The sequence below is a fragment of the Halichoerus grypus genome, chromosome 10, assembly GCF_964656455.1.
Source record: "Halichoerus grypus chromosome 10, mHalGry1.hap1.1, whole genome shotgun sequence".
Classification (NCBI taxonomy): domain Eukaryota; kingdom Metazoa; phylum Chordata; class Mammalia; order Carnivora; family Phocidae; genus Halichoerus; species Halichoerus grypus.
Window position 1 is genome coordinate 128316514 of NC_135721.1, and position 17741 is coordinate 128334254.

General features: G+C 42.9%; 1 protein-coding gene across 1 annotated transcript; it reads left to right on the forward strand.

The window, feature by feature from the left end:
- The first annotated feature begins 85 nt into the window (after positions 1–85).
- PARD6B (par-6 family cell polarity regulator beta) lies at positions 86–17114 on the forward strand. The gene is made up of 3 exons (XM_036064676.2): positions 86–619; positions 5223–5445; positions 14135–17114. The coding sequence occupies exons 1-3, from the start codon at positions 554–556 to the stop codon at positions 14956–14958; spliced, it is 1113 nt and encodes a 370-aa protein (XP_035920569.2). The 5' UTR covers positions 86–553; the 3' UTR covers positions 14959–17114.
- Positions 17115–17741: the final 627 nt, after the last annotated feature.

The window sequence follows — 17741 nt, forward strand, 5'->3', positions numbered from 1 at the left end:
GGAGCCAATCGCACGGCGGTGGGCGGGATTTTAGAGAAGGCGATCCGCCCACGCGCTTCACGAAGCGTGTATCGATTGGTTGGCGACGCTGGCGCAGGTGCGCGCTTCCCATTGGGTGGGGCGGAGCGCGAGCCGCTGAGGCTTCGGCGGAGGCTGCAGGTGAGCGCGCGCGCGCGCCGCGGCTCCCGCCCGGCTCGGGTGCGCGCGCGCGGGCTTGCGGGGGAGGCGGCCGAGAGCGAGATTGCGGCGCCTGTCGCCTCTGCTCCGCCCCCTCCTCCTCCTCCGCCGTCGCGGCCGCCGCTGAGGCCCGGAGGGAGGGAGTCGCGTCCCCGCCCGCCGCGCAGCCAGTCCGACCCTCGGTCCCGCCGCGTGAAGAGCCAGCGGAGCGGAGCTCTGCGCGGAACCCCGAGCCCCGGCCGAGCCCCTCTGCAGGTGCCTGTGAGGAGGCGTCCGGGCCGCAGCCGCGTCCCCACCCCGCCGGCCGCGCACTCGCTCCCTGCGCTCCCGAGGGGCGGCCCGGCCGGAGGAGGCCGCTGCGGGGCCCGGCCTCAGCATGAACCGCAGCCACCGGCACGGGGCGGGCAGCGGCTGCCTGGGCACCATGGAGGTGAAGAGCAAGGTGCGCGGGGCCGGGGCTGGGCGGAGCGGCCGGCTGATGGGGGCCGGGCCTGGGGGAGGCCGGGGGGCTGGCCGGGGCGGCCTCGGGGGCTGCCCGGCTGTCTGCAACGCGGGGGGGTTCGGCGGTGGGATTTGGAGGCAGGAGGTGGTGGATAGTAAACTGGCCGAGAAGGGGGCGAAGGAGGGGCCTTGTGTGTGTTCCTGGCCCAGGTGGGAAGACCAGTGGAGCACTTTCTCTCCTTGAATCTCATTCCTGTTCAGGGATGGGAGGCGTCTGAGCGCAGTGGGGTACGAAAGCTTTGGGGGAAATTCTAGCTCCTGGTCTATGAGTAAAAGGTGTTTGGAAGACGCGTGGTCACAAAATGTTACCCCTTTCTGTGGTTCAAGGGTGCATCGAGTGGTGAAAGGGAGAGGCCAGTGCCCTAAAGAGCCCTTTTAAAGTTAGCTTTGCTTCCTGCTAGGGATTTCTTCGGCACTAACTTTGGTATGCGTTTAATCTATAAAATTAACACTATCACCTTTCGTTTGAGTAGCCCTTTACAGTTTGAGGCTGGATGCTCTTTTCATTCCATCGTGCTACCTTTTCACATCAAGTGTTTTCCTTCTTCACCGACGGTATGCCAGGCTGCTGATAATTCTGTCCGTATCCGCTGAATTCCTAAATTGCAAGGCTCCCTGAGCAGGGTAGTCTATAGGGATTAGGTAAAGAATGCTTTCGGAAGGGGGCTTTGAGTGGAATTTGAAGGTGATCGGCAGCCACAGCAACATTTTCAGCAAGCATTTCATGAGTTGAAGAGCCAAAGGAGTTTAGATGATCTAATTTGATTCTCTGGAAAATGGAGGGATCAGAAAGGGGTCGCCAGGCTCTGCTTTTATGACAAAACCTGGAAGCCTTTTTACAGAATAACTTCTAGACACTATAGAATAGAACTGTTTTTGAGAACACTTAACATAGTTAAGAAAACCAAAACACATGCAAGAATGGGAGAACAGTACGAGCTTATCAACTTCAAAAATGATGAAACATCATTGAATATAAGACTACTTACGGCAAATCCAAAATCAGGGAGTAGGGAGTGGTTTTGAGTGAAGTAGATAGAGTAAGGAGAGCTCCCTGGAGCCTGTGGGTGGAATGGCTTTATTATCTAGAGTTGATAAGCAAAGTTCTGTAAGCTGCTGTAACTAAGGTCTTCGCCTCAGGAATATCTACATTCATTTTGAGCATCATTTAAATGGTTTGTGATTTCTGTATCAGGGTAGGGGGTAGGTAGTTCCACAGAAACCGTTCTGTTTTAATAAGAATAGAAATGTAATTATAGCAGTTTAAGGAATGTGCTCTTCCCTGTGTCGTCCATGGAACTGCCAGAGCAAATGGAAGAGATGTGCTTGAGCTAAGGGTTAAGATGACTGCGAATATACCGGGTTTTCCCTCGAGCAGTATAGCCGCGGTAGTGGTTCTGTGCCCAGTGGTTGAACTTTCTCAGGCATTTCTGTCATAAATCTAGTTTGCATCTGTGGGGGTTGAGGTTAAGAAAAGAAGAACACTTAGGATATTGCATAATCTTAAAATGCAGTTTGTGGTCCTAATCTTGGTAGCAAGTCTTTAATTCTTCATCACAGGAAAACATGAGTAGAGATTCTAGGTGCACTGATAAATACAATCAAACAGTAATTTATCTCCTGGACTAGAAACCTGGAGCACTCTAGGACTGGAACTTCAGGCTTTCTGCCCCTTCTCTTCTGTCAGCTGACCTGTGAATCTTCCCCACAGGTGTATCTGTACTGCATGTTATATATTTGAGCTGCCATGCTGCACTTGTAAATAGAATCAAGGCATTCTGAGAACCTGCACTGAATGAAGTGTGGTTCCTCTGTTCCCGATGTTGGTGAATAGACACAGTATTAGGTACTGTTTTTTGTGTGCCTGTGACACCTTGTGTTTTAAATAGATATTGTTGACACATTTATTTTTAGTGGATTAAACAAAACACTTGTCATCTTTATCATTTAAAAGTATTTGGACAGATGTTTCAAACGATATTTCCCTTTGTCAGCTGCCTTGGAAATACCACAGCTTTTTACAAAACTGATGGTCAAGAGGTTGTAACCACAACCAGGTGATGTGCAGATCCACATTTCAGGATCTCTTTTTCTTCTGCATAGAAAACAGTGTCAGCTGTATTATCTGAGCAGAGCTGGGAAAGTTCTTAATAATGAAGGTGGTATCCTTTAATAACCTTGGAACAGTCTTTGGACTGTACATTTTCTAATTATTATTCATGGGCAAACAGGAGTAAAATTAACTTTGCGGTTTCTTGAATGTACCAACAGTGCCGGGAGAAGGGTATCCGTTGTCCCAGCAGATCCTGGGAGAACGGACACATCCTGGGTGCCCAAGACAACTAGACTGGCCTTCATAAGAGTTAGAAATGGTTCACGTAGTGAATAGTTGTTGACTGGGTCTTAATTTTGTCTCTTAGTATTTTTCTTCATGTGTAGTAAAACGTTCTCTTAATCCTATTGTTTTTCTGCGAGAAGCATAACAGTTTCTCGTTTGGTTTTGTTTTCTGCTAACATTTGCAAAGGGCACATCTTCTGTGAAGCCACACAGTTTTTCATTGTTTTTATCATAACATTTAAGGAAGAGAAAAACATGTTGAGCAAAGGATTTTCACCCAAAAGCTTTAGCAGTCACGTTGGAGCCCTAAAATGTTCCAGTGTTAGATGGTACTCTCATTGACGTACCTGGAGAAGTGGTAAAACCCTGGCGGGAATCCGAGCACTGGGAGCTTTAGGTTGTGATACCAGGATAAAGAACGTGGAGGAGAAGCTGTGACTTTTGATAACATCATAAGACTAGCTCTGATGTGAAGGGTGTTGCCGAGTTTTTATTTACTTTGAAACGTGAAGGTGTGACTAAACTTTTTTGAGAGTTTTAGGTATGAATCACCTTATATTCTTGACAAGTGTTGTTGTTTATGTTTCAGGAATGGGTTAATGGAAACTCTTTTATTGATTAGAAGAGGTGGTTTTAGTGAATTTTAAATTTAATACTGATGAGTAGTGTGGGTATCAGCAAGGCAGATGAACTTCTGCCGTGTAACAGATGCAGTGACTCCAGATATCCCATAGGTCCTTGGGAAGAGAAACGACACATTTGTAACCTGCTCAAATTATTCTGATGGGGACTTTGTCTGCTTGATGCTTAAGGCTGTGTTAGTATTACATTAAAATACATTAGTATTTCTTTTTTTTTTTTTAATTTTTTATTTATTTGCGAGAGAGAGAATGAGAGACAGAGAGCATGAGAGGGAGGAGGGTCAGAGGGAGAAGCAGACTCCCTGCTGAGCAGGGAGCCTGATGCGGGGACTCGATCCCGGGACTCCAGGATCATGACCTGAGCCGAAGGCAGTCGCTTAACCAACTGAGCCACCCAGGCGCCCAGTACATTAGTATTTCTTGTTAATAGTAGATATTTAGAGGAAAAACGAGTTCAGTGGTTGAGCATATTTGGCAAACATTTGTTTAAAATTAAAAAAAAATCAACTGGAGGACTGAACTGAGTCTTTAATATCTGGTCTCACAGTGATTCCTAAGAGTGTGATTATAGTTTTGTAGCATTTCCTAAACGTGGGTGGGACACTTTGTGAGGAAGGCTGATTAACCTTACCTAGGTTTGCACCTGGAGGAAATGCCACGCTGGGGCCATAGTAAGTCATAGATCCTGTTTATCAGGGAACAGATGAAGCCAGTCCTGAGTGCCGCTTTAATAATCTGGCATTTGGAGAGCAGAGGTGTGATTCTAGAGGAGGAATCAGAATGGGTCATGATAGAGGTGTTTCTGTGGTCCCTTAATACCTCTCTGATGTCTTTGTCCTCTTTACCCACTCATGGGTGAGCTCCTGCTGTGGGCCTGAGCCTTTCCATCTGTAGGGCTCAGGCACTGTGCCAAGCACACAGACACTTCTTGCATTAATTGGATGGTTGTAGGATGTATATTTTATGTATTAATAAAGCTTTTTTCCAGCATTCATAGGGAAGATGCTCCTCATCTCTAGACCTATTTCTTATATGATCTACCTCCCATTTGTAGTGTGCCTTAATGCGAAGAAGCTCAAAGTCGCTTTTTTATATGTTGCTATTAATTCTTGCCACTTCCTGTGAAATCATAATTCCTTTTATGGGGGAAGAAACTTAGGTGCTTTTTGCTGATGGCCAAAATAAAGACTTGGGCACATCTTTTTTACCCCATGGCCTGAGGTGGGAGAGGACTGCTGTCAGGATCTGGGCTCCAGACAGGTTTGAGCTGAGTCACTGCAGGGCAGTCCCCAGTGAGGCCTGGGAACCCCAGGGACTGAGTGGAGCCTGCATCTCTTGAAGGGAATGCCCTTCCGAGAGGTAGCAGTGAGAAGGCACATTCCTGTGTCTCTCTTACGCTGTTTTATCTCCGATAATGAGATTTCTGACAATAGACTGTGTCACTGCAACTGTCTTTTTTATTAAGGGAAGTACTATGCCTGTTAATTTTCCTGTGGAGTGCATTTTCAGATTGGGTCCTGTTACTTTTGTTTTGTTTTTAATTAATATGTTCATTGTATTTATAGTTTGGAGCTGAATTTCGTCGGTTTTCCCTGGAAAGATCAAAACCTGGAAAATTTGAGGAGTTTTATGGATTACTGCAACATGTTCATAAGATACCCAATGTTGACGTTTTAGTAGGCTATGCAGACATCCATGGAGACTTACTCCCTATAAATAATGATGATAATTATCACAAAGCTGTTTCAACGGCCAATCCACTGCTTAGGATTTTTATACAAAAAAAGGGTAAGTACTACTATGTGGAAAAATTGTTTTAGAAATAAAAGTAGTTTATTTTCCTCATTGATAAGAATATGCATTGAATCCTCACTTTGCTGAATAGAATTTTGTCCATTCAGAAATACAGGACAGAAAGACTGTGACTTTGGAATCAGAGAAAGATTCTCGTTTTTTGGTGGCAAGTGACTTTCAAGTGCCATATTTACTACTTAATAACTACCTGAAGGAGAGTTAACTTATTTAGAATGTTTTTCACAGAAATAAAGTTAGTTAATTATCTGGAAAATTAGATATCAAGTCATTATTGTAGAGGAATTTAAACACTGATATTAGTCTTGCAAAAGAACATTTGAAATAACCATCCTATATGGCAAGCATTTTCAAACGTATTTTGAGTTTTAAAACTTTTTTTTTTTTTTTTAAACTTCGTGGCCTCCTCCGTGTTGCCTGTCTGCACATGGGCCTGATGTGGGCCATTTATTTCTTTGTCTTTGGTAAATGAAGAGGTTTAAGAAAGCCAGCATGACGGCAGCAAGCTCAGTATTGGTGGGATAATGAAAGCCTTAACTATGTTTATAAACCAACCCAGAAAGCAGTTTGAGAGAATGGGTAGGGATTACCCTTGAAGGTGAAACTTTATTTCCAATCGGTTGATAAACCTTAGACCACTCCCAGGGCTTTGAAATTCCACTGATTATATAGCTTTGCTTTTCTGGGTTTGGAGGAACTAAAGTCCACCAACAAAAATAAACCTCCAAGGGTAACATGTCCATATCACTTGACTATTCACAGAATACTTAGAAACACACAAATTGATTTTCCCAGAGACCCCTGAGGTGGATTTCATAGATACGTCACAGTGGTGTGGTACAATGAGAGTGTTAATCTAAGGAGATTAATTTGGCTGTTGGGGATGAGTTGGAGTGAGCAGTGGTCTTAGAGGAGAGGGCCAGGACCCAGCGGTGAGGGGACAGCTGGGAAGCTGCCCCAATGGAGGAGGCCGGTGACGAAAGTGGCAGTGTTAGATAAAGAGGGCATATCTGATATTTGAGACTCACTGTGCTCCCCTCTAGATGGCGGGGAGTTGAAGAGGGACTCCAACAGAGAACAGCTTTCTGGGTTCGAGTCTGATGGCTGGGACAGTGCCATAAACAAGCAGAATTTGGAAGAGGGACATTAGCTTGGAAAGAAAATGGGTTTGGTTTTAGGATATTTGGCTGGTGAGTTTTCACCATGCCACCTAGGAAATTAGAAATGGTAGACAGGAACTTTGGATCAAAATCTAGAGGCCCAGTCAGAGAAAATTGAAAGTCTGTGGAAAAGTGATAATTGAGAAATTCTCTGGAGGAGACCTAAGTAAGGCCTCGTAGGGATGAAGACCAGGGATGGACCCTTGGAAAGCTGTGTACAGACTGTTGGAGACAAAAGAACATCGGTAGAGGAGAGAAGACAAAGCATTCATGTGGAACTTGTCACTTTAAGCAGAATAATATCCATAATTATTGATGAGTAGGCCTTTCTTAGCAGTTGTAATTTTCATTAAAAACTTTGTTGCTCTTTGGAATGTGTATTCAAGTGTGGAGTGACTATTTTTAAACTGCTGTTGTTGGATTATCTTTTTTGTTATATGATAGAAGTTGATTATACCACTACATGATTTTATTTATTACTGGCTTTGTAACACTTCATGATGGTGGGATTAACCCTCACATCTGTTAAGGGTGGTTATGTTCTGTTTTTTGCTTTTGAATATGTTTATATGTGAACAAAAGTTTTCTATGTCCTAGAAATAAATGTCCAATATAGTAAACAGCCCTTAGAATTTGATTTAGAAAGGGGCGCCTGGTGGCTCAGTTAAGTGTCCAATTCTTGGTTTTTGTTCAGGTCATGACCTCACGGTTGTGAGATCAGGCCCTAGCCCTGGGTCAGCTCCCCACAGGGCGTGGTGAGCCTGCTTAGGATTGTCTCTCCCCTGCCCCTCCCCCTATCTTAAAAAAAAAAGTTTTATTTAGAAATAGGCGGTACATTCAACAGAACATTTTTGTTTTTAAAAATACAAATGTAGGGGCACCTGGGTGGCTCAGTCGGTTAAACGTCTGCCTTCAGTTCAGGTCATGATCTCAGGGCCTTGGGATCGAGCCCACAAAGGGCTCCCTGCTCAGCGGGGAACCTGCTTCTCCCTCTCCCTCTGCCTTTCCCCCCACCACTTGCGTGTGTGTGTGTGTGTGTGTGTGTGTGTGTGTGTGTGCGCGCGCGCGCGCGCGCGCGCACCCACTCAAATAAGTAAATATTTTCTTTAAAAATATATATAAACGGGGGCACCTGGGTGGCTCAGTCGTTAAGCGTCTGCCTTCGGCTCAGGTCGTGATCCCAGGGTCCTGGGATCGAGCCCCACATCGGGCTCCCTGCACTGCGGGGAAGCCTGCTTCTCCCTCTCCTACTCCCCCTGCTTGTGTTCCCTCTCTCGCTATGTCTCTCTCTGTCAAATAAAAAAAAAAAAAAAAAATCTTTAAAAAAAAAAAAAAAAATATATATATATATATATATATATAAACGTACAGGCGCCTGGGTGGCTCGGTCAGTTGAGCGTCTGCCTTAGCTTGGGTCATGATCTCGGGGTCCTGGGATCTAGGCCCACTTTGCGCTCCCTGCTCAGCAGGGAGTCTGCTTCTCCCTCTCCCTCTGCTCCTTCCCCTGCTTTTTTTTAAGATTTTATTTATTTATGAGAGAGAGAGAGCACGAGGCTGGGAGAGGGAGAAGCAGGCTCCCTGCCCGGAGCCTAATATGGGGCTGTCTCAAGAAACTGGGATCATGACCTGAGCGGAAGGCAGATGCTTAATCGACTGAGCCATCTAGGTGCCCTAAAATCTTTTAAAAAAATAAAAATATAAATGTAATACAAATATGACTTAAGGAAAGCATAAAAGTAAGCTGGTCAAGTCATTGCTGTTCAATGCCCCCCCCCCCCAATCCAGAATAAAATCCTTCCTGCTTTGGACTTCACAACCTCATCCTTCTCTATTCCCCCACTCCCTCATCATAGCCTACCAGGCTGGCTTGCTTTCTGTCTCAAACTTGGAAAGGGTGTTGCTGTCTTTCTCCTCGATCCTCCCCCCAGCTCCCTCCTCATCCTTCAGATCTTATCACACGGAAATAACTTCCTCAGAGGGGTCTCTTTGGACCATCCTAGCCAAAGCCCCTTGACCCTCCCACCTTTATCAGCCCTGGAATTACCTTATGTAAGTATGAGTTATCTTGTTTATTGTCTCTCTTAACAGACTTATGTGGTGCCCTGTGATTCACAGTGATACTTCTTTTAAAGCTCAACTGATGCTTGAGCAGAAAGCTGATTTTAGGTAAACTTTAGTGGACATTAAATTCAGGAAAGTAATATAAAGCATGACATTATAGTAACATTTTACTGCTTAATTACAATACACTTTGTTTTCTTGGCTTGTTGATTCCAGTTTAGGAATCAGTAGGGCAGCAATTAAACTTATATGGTACCAAGTGATTTTAAAAAACGAAACTTTAGGGACGCCTGGGTGGCTCAGTCGTTAAGCGTCTGCCTTCGGCTCAGGTCATGATCCCAGGGTCCTGGGATCGAGCCCCACATCGGGCTCCCTGCTCTGCGGGAAGCCTGCTTCTCTCTCTCCCACTCCCCCTGCTTGTGTTCCCTCTCTCGCTGTGTCTCTCTCTGTCAAATAAATAAAATCTTTAAAAAATAAATAAATAAATAAATAAATAAATAAATAAATAAATAAAAAATAAAAAACGAAACTTTAAAATCATTTTCAATTTTGAAATCATGTGGTCTTTTAAAATCTGATACATCTACTAGAAGTTTCTTTGAAGTGAAAGTTCACAGTTGAATGTATAAACTATATAGTGTGAACTCAAAAATTGTATCATTGCATATCTTGAAAGGTTTTATGTCTTAACAACAATTCATTGTTAGAAGAAAAACCCCATACTCGAGGGCTGTTATCACGGAAGCAGAAACCAAAGAAAACAAAATCCCTGCTATCTGAAAAGTTAGGTTCACAAAGAGGATTCCCAGATCTTTTGCCAACCGCATCCCCTGTTGGAGTTTAGAGGCTTCCCAGCTAGTCGTGAGGGGCAGCCAAGTCTGGGATCCGTGGAGGTGCATGGCCTCCTCACCAGATCTGATGAGAATACCCGCACCACAACTTCTTGTTGTGTTACCTACCGTCTGTTTCTGTATGACATCAGACAAACGCATTCACACCTTGGATTTATTAGAAAGAGTTTGTTGGAAACCCTGGAAGGGCCTTGCTTGCTTTACACGTTGTTGTACTTCAGACATGGCCTGTGGCCCAGACGCCCGGCAGGCACCTCAGTCCCTAGAACTGTGCAGTGGACATTAGTTGCTAGGTGGACTTGAAGATTACTTTTTAATGAATCCAGGTTTGATTTAGAAACACTCTAAGAGGGGCGCCTGGGGGGCTCGGTCGTTAAGCGTCTGCCTTCGGCTCAGGTCATGATCCCAGGGTCCTGGGATCGAGCCCCGCATCGGGCTCCCTGCTCCGCGGGAAGCCTGCTTCTCCCTCTCCAGCTCCCCACCTGCTTGTGTTCCCTCTCTCACTCTGTGTCTGTCAAATAAAATCTTAAAAAATAATAATAATAATAGAAATGCTCTAAGAGATGCATCGTAATTGTCAGTTGAAGTTTGAAGAACAGCATGTGATACCAGTTGCTCACGACAGAAACGTGGGTGTCACCTGTGACACGTACCTGTTGTTCAGTCAGTCACCAGGCCTCTTGCAACAGTTTTAATTATTTTTCGGATTTGTTTCCCCATCAGCACTGCCTTTTCTCCAGGCCAGGCACCATCCAGAATGACCTCAGTAACCCCCAATCGTCTCCCTCAGGGTCACTCTCCAGTTTACAGTCAGGGTGAGCTTAATAGAAAAACCCAAATCTTCAGTTTTCTTCCCATTGCCCTTAGGCTGAAGTCCATAATCCCTAGCACCCCCACCCTCCAGGCCCTGTTTGTCTGCGTGATCCCTGGCTGCCTCTAACTGGGCTCCTGGCTCCTCCTCCTCCCTCCCCTCCCTCTCTCCCCAGTGGATTTCCTCATCTACCCCAACCTGCCCTCTGTGTTTGTTGGACCCTGTGCCGGGAACATTCTTCCCTCCCTTCTACCTGATTAGCTACTGGCTTCTTTTCCAAGTCTCAGCACAAACCTCACTTCCCCTGGAGAACCTTACCCGGCAAGCGGCTAGGCTCCCACAGCGCGGTGTCTCTACACCACGCCTCCTTGGCCCCTTTGTAATAATTTGATTGCAAGTGTTAATTGCCATCTCCTCTTGTAGACTGTAAGCACCATGAAAGCAAGCACCCCGCTTATCTCTCTTGTTCACCGAATCCGCAGCACAGGACACAAGGCCTGGCCCAGTTGCAGTGTTTCTGAAATGTTTGGTGGTTGGTTTTTCTTATATTAGGAAGTGAAGGGACTTGCATACTTTGAATATTGCTTTAGGTGATGTTTAATCCTTTTTGAAGTTGCCAGTTTAGTTCATTTAACCATTTTGGATTAGAACAGGGGTTTGCAAACAAGGCTTGCTGGCTGTTTTTGTAAATAAAGTTTTCTTGGAACACAGCCCTGCGCGTTCCTTTCTGTATCGCGGGGTGACCTGCTCTACCCAAGAGGACTTACCGTACAGCTCTTCGGGGAGAACGTTGTCAGCCCTGAATAGGATAATTTCAAAAATTACTTCGTTCTTCCCTGTCTTCTCACTGAACTTCGAATGGGTCATAATGTTGAACTTTCTTGATGACCCCACCATGAACTGTTACTGTTCTGTTACTGTACAGGGATGATGATGGGGTTTATATGAGGGTTTGGTTTTTGCTGTCTTTTTTTTTTTTTTTCTCCAGATTTGCTTTAACACTGTAGGCTTTTACTTCATGTGTCTGTGCCTGCCACTCACTAGTGGACCCTTACCCCCTGCTCTGAATCTGTGACTTGCGACTGTGTGTGTGTGAGTTAAGGAATGAGATAAACCAGGCTTTTCGGAATTAACTGTTGAAAGAGTAAGAGGTCCAGAGGGAGTGGCTGCGAGGCTCCTCTCTCAGTAAAGCACGGGAGCTTTCTGCTTGTAAGGAATTGAGACATGCAGTTTGGCTCCTCAGAGGCGTTCCGAGTGGATCCTTGTTGATTGCAGTCCTCCGAGATTGTGGCTGAGGGACAGGCTTGGGATGAGGGAGGGATTGCTGTCTAAGCCTATATCATGCACTGTTGCATAAGCCTGGGTTTTTACAGCTGGGGAGGTTGCTGTGAACCAGGTTTGCAAACTTTTCATCTTACTCTGAGTTTAGGGCTTCGACACACAGACTCAGGTAGAAAGTGAACTCCCAGTTCCCTGTGGACAGTCACCTTTACACTTTAACACTCTGCACCCTGGCTTTCTGCCAAAATATTTCTTTTCCCAGTGGCTGGAAACTGATTAGCTAGATGGGGGAACAAAGGTGCCTTTGTGCCGGGGCATACTGCTTTTGAGAATTTAGCAGAGAGCATTCAAACAGTCTGGATGCGATGCCAAATTATGCAGATTTGGGGTTGTTGTTGTTGTTGTTGTTTGGTCAGGTTTCCCATGTAGGCAACTTAATTTTGTTCTCAAGTGTGTATGGTCTGGAATTTTCCTTATAAATCTTATGTGGGTTTTCTTAATTGATTGTTTTAAAAGGAAAATACATACTTCTGAGAAAACACATTCACTAGAAGACTATCGTTGATAGGCTTTTGGTCAAATGTTGCCAAAAAGATTCTTGTATCAGTGAGTTCATTTCCAAAGCCAAATTATAAATTTGTCTCTGTAAGAACAGGGTATACATACTTTATAAATGAAGAAAGAATTATCCCCAGAGGGGATAAAATGCCAAAAATTAAGGCACCCCTAGTCTTGTACGTTTCTCTGCAACTAGCTTGTGCAGAATGTTGAAGCAGCATGAGAAGAGAAGGTTGTCCATACTCACACACCTGACACTTAATACTCATTCTGTGGGGGCGCCTGGGTGGCTCAGACGTTAAGCGTCTGCCTTCGGCTCAGGTCATGATCCCAGGGTCCTGAGATCGAGCCCCGCATCGGGCTCCCTGCTCGGTGGGAAGCCTGCTTCTCCCTCTCCCACTCCCCCTGCCTGTGTTCCCTCTCTCGCTGTGTCTCTCTCTGTCAAATAAATAAAAATAAAATCTTTAAAAAAAAAAAAAAAAACTCATTCTGTGAATGTGTAAGGTATTGGCCTAGTAAGAAAATTAAGGTCCAGTCTTTTCTCTGTATTTTGTACTCTTAATCATTATTTTGTACCCTTAATTTCCTGGTTTTTATAGAGTAAAGATGATAATATTTATCAATAGAGTGTGAGAGTCAAGGGAAAGAATATAAACTGAACCCTGTACAATCACAGTATGGTCATAGTACTATTATTCTGGAGCAGTAGCTGAGACTAGGATTTTGAACTAGTTCTTTGAGGGAGGGGGCTTTTGTCTCCTTTGTTCTTAGGAAATATATTTTTATCCTTGAAGATTCTGACTTCTTAGTTTCTCCTCCTTTGTTATTTTGAAACATGATTTCAAGTTTTGTGCCTGATGTTAATTTCATTTCTTTTTTTTTTTTTTTACCTCATTCTCTAATGAGGTGTTTTGTTTGTAGGTATTTTCCTTCAGCAGTATGATTTCAGAAGGCGGATCTGGTTTTAGGTGCCCTGTTTTTCCTTAGTTTACATCAGAGATTATAGATTGCTAGCTGGAAGCATGTATGCAACCCTCGCTTGTTGTTTGACTCAAACTGGTTTTTGTTGTTATTTAATTAGGAGTCAGCATTTAAAAACGAGAAAATTTTTACTTAAAAAACAGGGCTCCGTGGCAAATGGGATTTGGCCACACAGATTCCTATAGTGGAAGGAAGACTGCCTGGAGCACGGCCCGCGGTGCCTTTACGGGAGGCCTGAGCGCTCCAGTTGGCCAGTCCTCCCACTCCGGGTTGTCTGCGGTGCCGCCGCTGAGAAAGGGCCCTCTGCACTTCTTTGTTTTTCACACAGTGAAGAAAAAAGTGAAATCTTAGACTTCAGCCTCTTTCAGAAGTGGGGAAATGGAAGAATAAGAACTCCCCTGGAAAACTGAGGGAGAATGTTTATTCGCAGAAGACCAAAATTCTTAAGTTGTAGATATACATTCATCTAATTTACGTTATCATTTCCTGCATACTGTCTGTTTCGTTTAATTGCATTATCTGCCCCGCCAGCCTGTGGTGCAGGTCGTTCCTTTGATTCACCTTGGGAATCAAGTGTCAAGAAATAGGCAACCTGGAGTTTCTTAACAAATGAAGGAAAGATAGTTTTAAGTAACTCATTTGAAATGATGTTTAAAAATGTGTGTGTAAGCTTATCAGAATTTCATTTTCCCCTCTTAACTGTTGTTAAGTAGTCCTTGAGCTTTATCAGATTCGACATTTGGGATTTTATGACGTGTGCTTGAGAGGGCCACCTAGTGGTTTCCTTCTGGTACAGCAGGTCTTATTACTGTGCTACATTTTGATCTGATTAGAATAAGCTAATATTTAAATTGTTTATGTACCAAATACATGTGAGTTACCTCTTCTGTATAGATTCAACTGTAGATAAAATGGGTGTTTTTACATCATTTCCATAATTACTTTATTTTATTTTTAAACAGAAGAAGCAGACTACAGTGCCTTTGGTACAGATACACTAATAAAGAAGAAGAATGTTTTAACCAATGTATTGCGTCCTGACAACCATAGAAAAAAGCCACATATAGTCATTAGTATGCCCCAAGACTTCAGACCTGTGTCTTCTATTATAGACGTGGATATTCTCCCAGAAACGCATCGTAGGGTTCGTCTTTACAAATACGGCACTGAGAAGCCCTTAGGGTTCTACATCCGAGATGGCTCCAGCGTCAGGGTCACACCGCATGGCTTGGAGAAGGTCCCAGGGATCTTTATATCCAGACTTGTCCCAGGAGGCCTGGCTCAAAGCACAGGACTACTAGCTGTTAATGATGAAGTCTTAGAAGTTAACGGCATAGAAGTTTCAGGGAAGAGTCTTGATCAAGTAACAGACATGATGATCGCCAACAGCCGCAACCTCATTATAACAGTGAGACCGGCAAACCAGAGGAATAATGTTGTTCGGAACAGTCGGACTTCCGGCAGCTCTGGCCAGTCCACAGATAACAGCCTCCTGGGCTATCCCCAGCAGGTAGAACCGAGCTTTGAGCCAGAGGACGAAGACAGTGATGAAGATGACATTATTATTGAAGATAACGGAGTGCCGCAGCAGATTCCTAAAGCTGTTCCTAATACCGAGAGCCTCGAATCATTAACGCAAATAGAACTCAGTTTTGAGTCTGGACAGAACGGTTTTATTCCTTCAAATGAAGTGAGCCTAGCACCTGTAGCGAGTGGCACAAATACAGAAACACATGCTCCGGATCAGAAACTCTTAGAAGAAGATGGAACGATCATAACACTATGAAACTTTGTCTGAATGTCTTTGGAGTGAGGATCCATTGGGACTTGTAAATCTGGCTAGTTAATAAAGCATACATACCTCTGAACCAGTGACCTGGAGTAGGCATGAGAAAAATAATATTGCAAGCTTAAAATGTTATTAAAATAGTAGTTTGATAATTGTTAATATAAACTTCAGTTTGTCAGAGGTGAGTTTAAGTCTAAAAGGGGCCTTTGCTAATGAAATTATGGCTTTTGCTATTTTGTCTCTAGAGAACTGGATGTTAGAGCACATTCTCAGAACTATGAGAGGACCAGATCATTTCCGTTCGAAGTGGTTGCATATTTAACCTGCTGTGCAGAGCCCAGTTAGCTTTTCCTTTAACTGTATTTTTTTAAATTCTAATGTGAAGAAGTCTGATCTGTCCTTTGGTACCTTGGGGACCTCAGCTCCTATGTTCCCTATATTTTGATTTTTTAATGTTGTTCCTCTGTTGCTAATTGTTACAAGTAATTTTTTCAAATGCTTTTTTTCCCTCTAATATCTAAGAAATCAAACCAACTGCCTGTTTTTGGGAGTTGCTTCCTGTGTCATAAAGCATTGAAACCATGTTCCTGAATTAAGAAACCGTAACAGTTGTTCAAGTTCAAAGCTTGTTCATCCTATAGCTTTCACATTTACAGACTCATTCCATATGCATATAACTTAATGTTGCAAAAGGCAGTTCCATCAGCTTGTAATACGTGAGACTCCCTTAATCTCCTCTCACCCGCACTCCATCTCATTGGAAATCATTGCTTGTGTTGTTGGTGTGTGTTCTGTTGGTGTGCTTTTATATTCTGCTATTATATTTGAGTAGTAGGAGTCATTTTGGATTAAAAAATGCACCCAAATTAAGAGATTTTTACACACAGGACAAACTTGTGCACTTTTTTACATGAGGTAATTTGGTTTTTCCTTAAAGGGATTTTTAGGAACACTGCCTACACTTTATGAAAAAATATAGAGTATTCACCTTGGACAGGTAGAGTTTATTGCTATAAATTTTAAGAGGCTATTTATTACTTTCCAATGCATCCACTTAGAACAAGTGAAGGGTAAGGCTGCTGGCTTCCATTCCTCACCTGATTTCCCTGTACAACGTGCACGAGCACTGCAGTATGCTGTATATAGAGACCCAGGATCGTGTGAAGCACATAAGTTCCCTGTGGCTTATGGCTGTTTCTCTCAGAGTTATTTATTAATTTTATGATAGGGCTAGAATGGGTACCTTTGTAACAGTTGCGTGCTATAGAAACAATGAAGAATTAAGTGACTCCGTTTTGAAGGATATTTTCGCTCTATGGTAAAGATATATGAAGAAGTCTTGGGCTGAAGGAAGGTCACTTGACTCAGAATACTTAATGTATTTTGTTCACTTTACCACTAAACAGATTACCACTGAACTATTAACTGCACATTACGTAATGCAATGTACTTTTTTGTTGAATTCACCCAAGTTCTTCCACTTCTATACCACTATTTGTTAAATGGCATTCCAGCTTTAACCTTCTGTGAGGTAGAAATTTGAGTCTAGGATGGCAAAATGTTAACATGTAGGTTAAATTTCATTTATATTATAAGTGGTGCAGGGGTTCAACATTTTAAGTAAAAATCCTTTCACACACTACCTCTCTCTCTCTCTTTTTTAACAAAGTTTTAACATCCGAAATTTTCTCTTGGGGGAACATACTTCAGGGCTTGACTTTTTGTACAAATTTTAACTCTAAAGTACAGATTTGTGTTGTATGTACTCATAAAAATGGGCATCAAAGCTGCTAGTGCTTTTTATTTTAATTATCCTGCTAAGGGTATATGTCAGTGGTGTTAAAACTAGATTTCTCATTTAAATTATTGGTGAAATAATTGATCACTAGACGTATTGTAAAACCAATAGATCTTGGTTATACAATAAAATGTCAGTTCATTGGTAGTCTGAATCAATTATTCCCAGTGTACCTTATTAACAGAAATACCAGTGGATTCAGCGTAAAATTTTATAGTACTAAATGTCAAGCCTAACTGTGAATTTTGTTCTGTATCTTGAGTAAATTTATGATAATGTTCTCATGAGCTGTCAACAAAATATATGTACTTTTGTGAACTACGAATTTTCTAATTAAATTTTACATGCGACATTTTTACATGAATGATACTTTAAACTATCAAATGTCAGTATTTTACTACAATTTTATTATAAAATGTACGTTATCACTAAATGAACTTTGATTTTAAAAATCAAATTAGCTCTAGTTGTATATTATTTTTTACAAATAAAGATAGACTTGTATAAAGGCTACTTTCTTGTTTGCAGATATATGAAAAGTCACCCAACAAATATTTACCAATCACCCATGATACAAAATGAGTAGGAAGAAAACTGCTAAGTTATAACAATATCCTGGCTTCCTTAACTTTTAATTTTTAAAAGATAGACACCAAATTCTGTATACATTGACTGCAACTCTGTATGAGCATATGATTGTGTACAGGAAGATAGCATTTAAATGTAGTTACTCTGTGTGAGAGGTTATGTGTGATACTCATGCAGAGTTCATTTGCAGTAAAATGATTTGCAACACGACAGAGTAGTTTGTAATGGCACAGTTTATCTTCTGAGATTCAAATTCACTTAGTCCTGCTATTTATTACCACCCTGTGTGGCATTGCCCGTACAGATTGGGTTCGGTTTATACTGGACGAAGGAAAAGCCCTGAGATAGATCAGACCCTCCTACTGAGCTATTTCTAATCCCAAATTTATCACTG

Bases quoted from the DNA above. Each gene is read 5' to 3' on its own strand.
- PARD6B (XM_036064676.2), top strand. From the start codon at position 554: ATGAACCGCAGCCACCGGCACGGGGCGGGCAGCGGCTGCCTGGGCACC. The intron at 620-5,222 runs GTGCGCGGGGCC...TTGTATTTATAG, and splicing joins CCATGGAGGTGAAGAGCAAG to TTTGGAGCTGAATTTCGTCG. The intron at 5,446-14,134 runs GTAAGTACTACT...ATTTTTAAACAG, and splicing joins GATTTTTATACAAAAAAAGG to AAGAAGCAGACTACAGTGCC.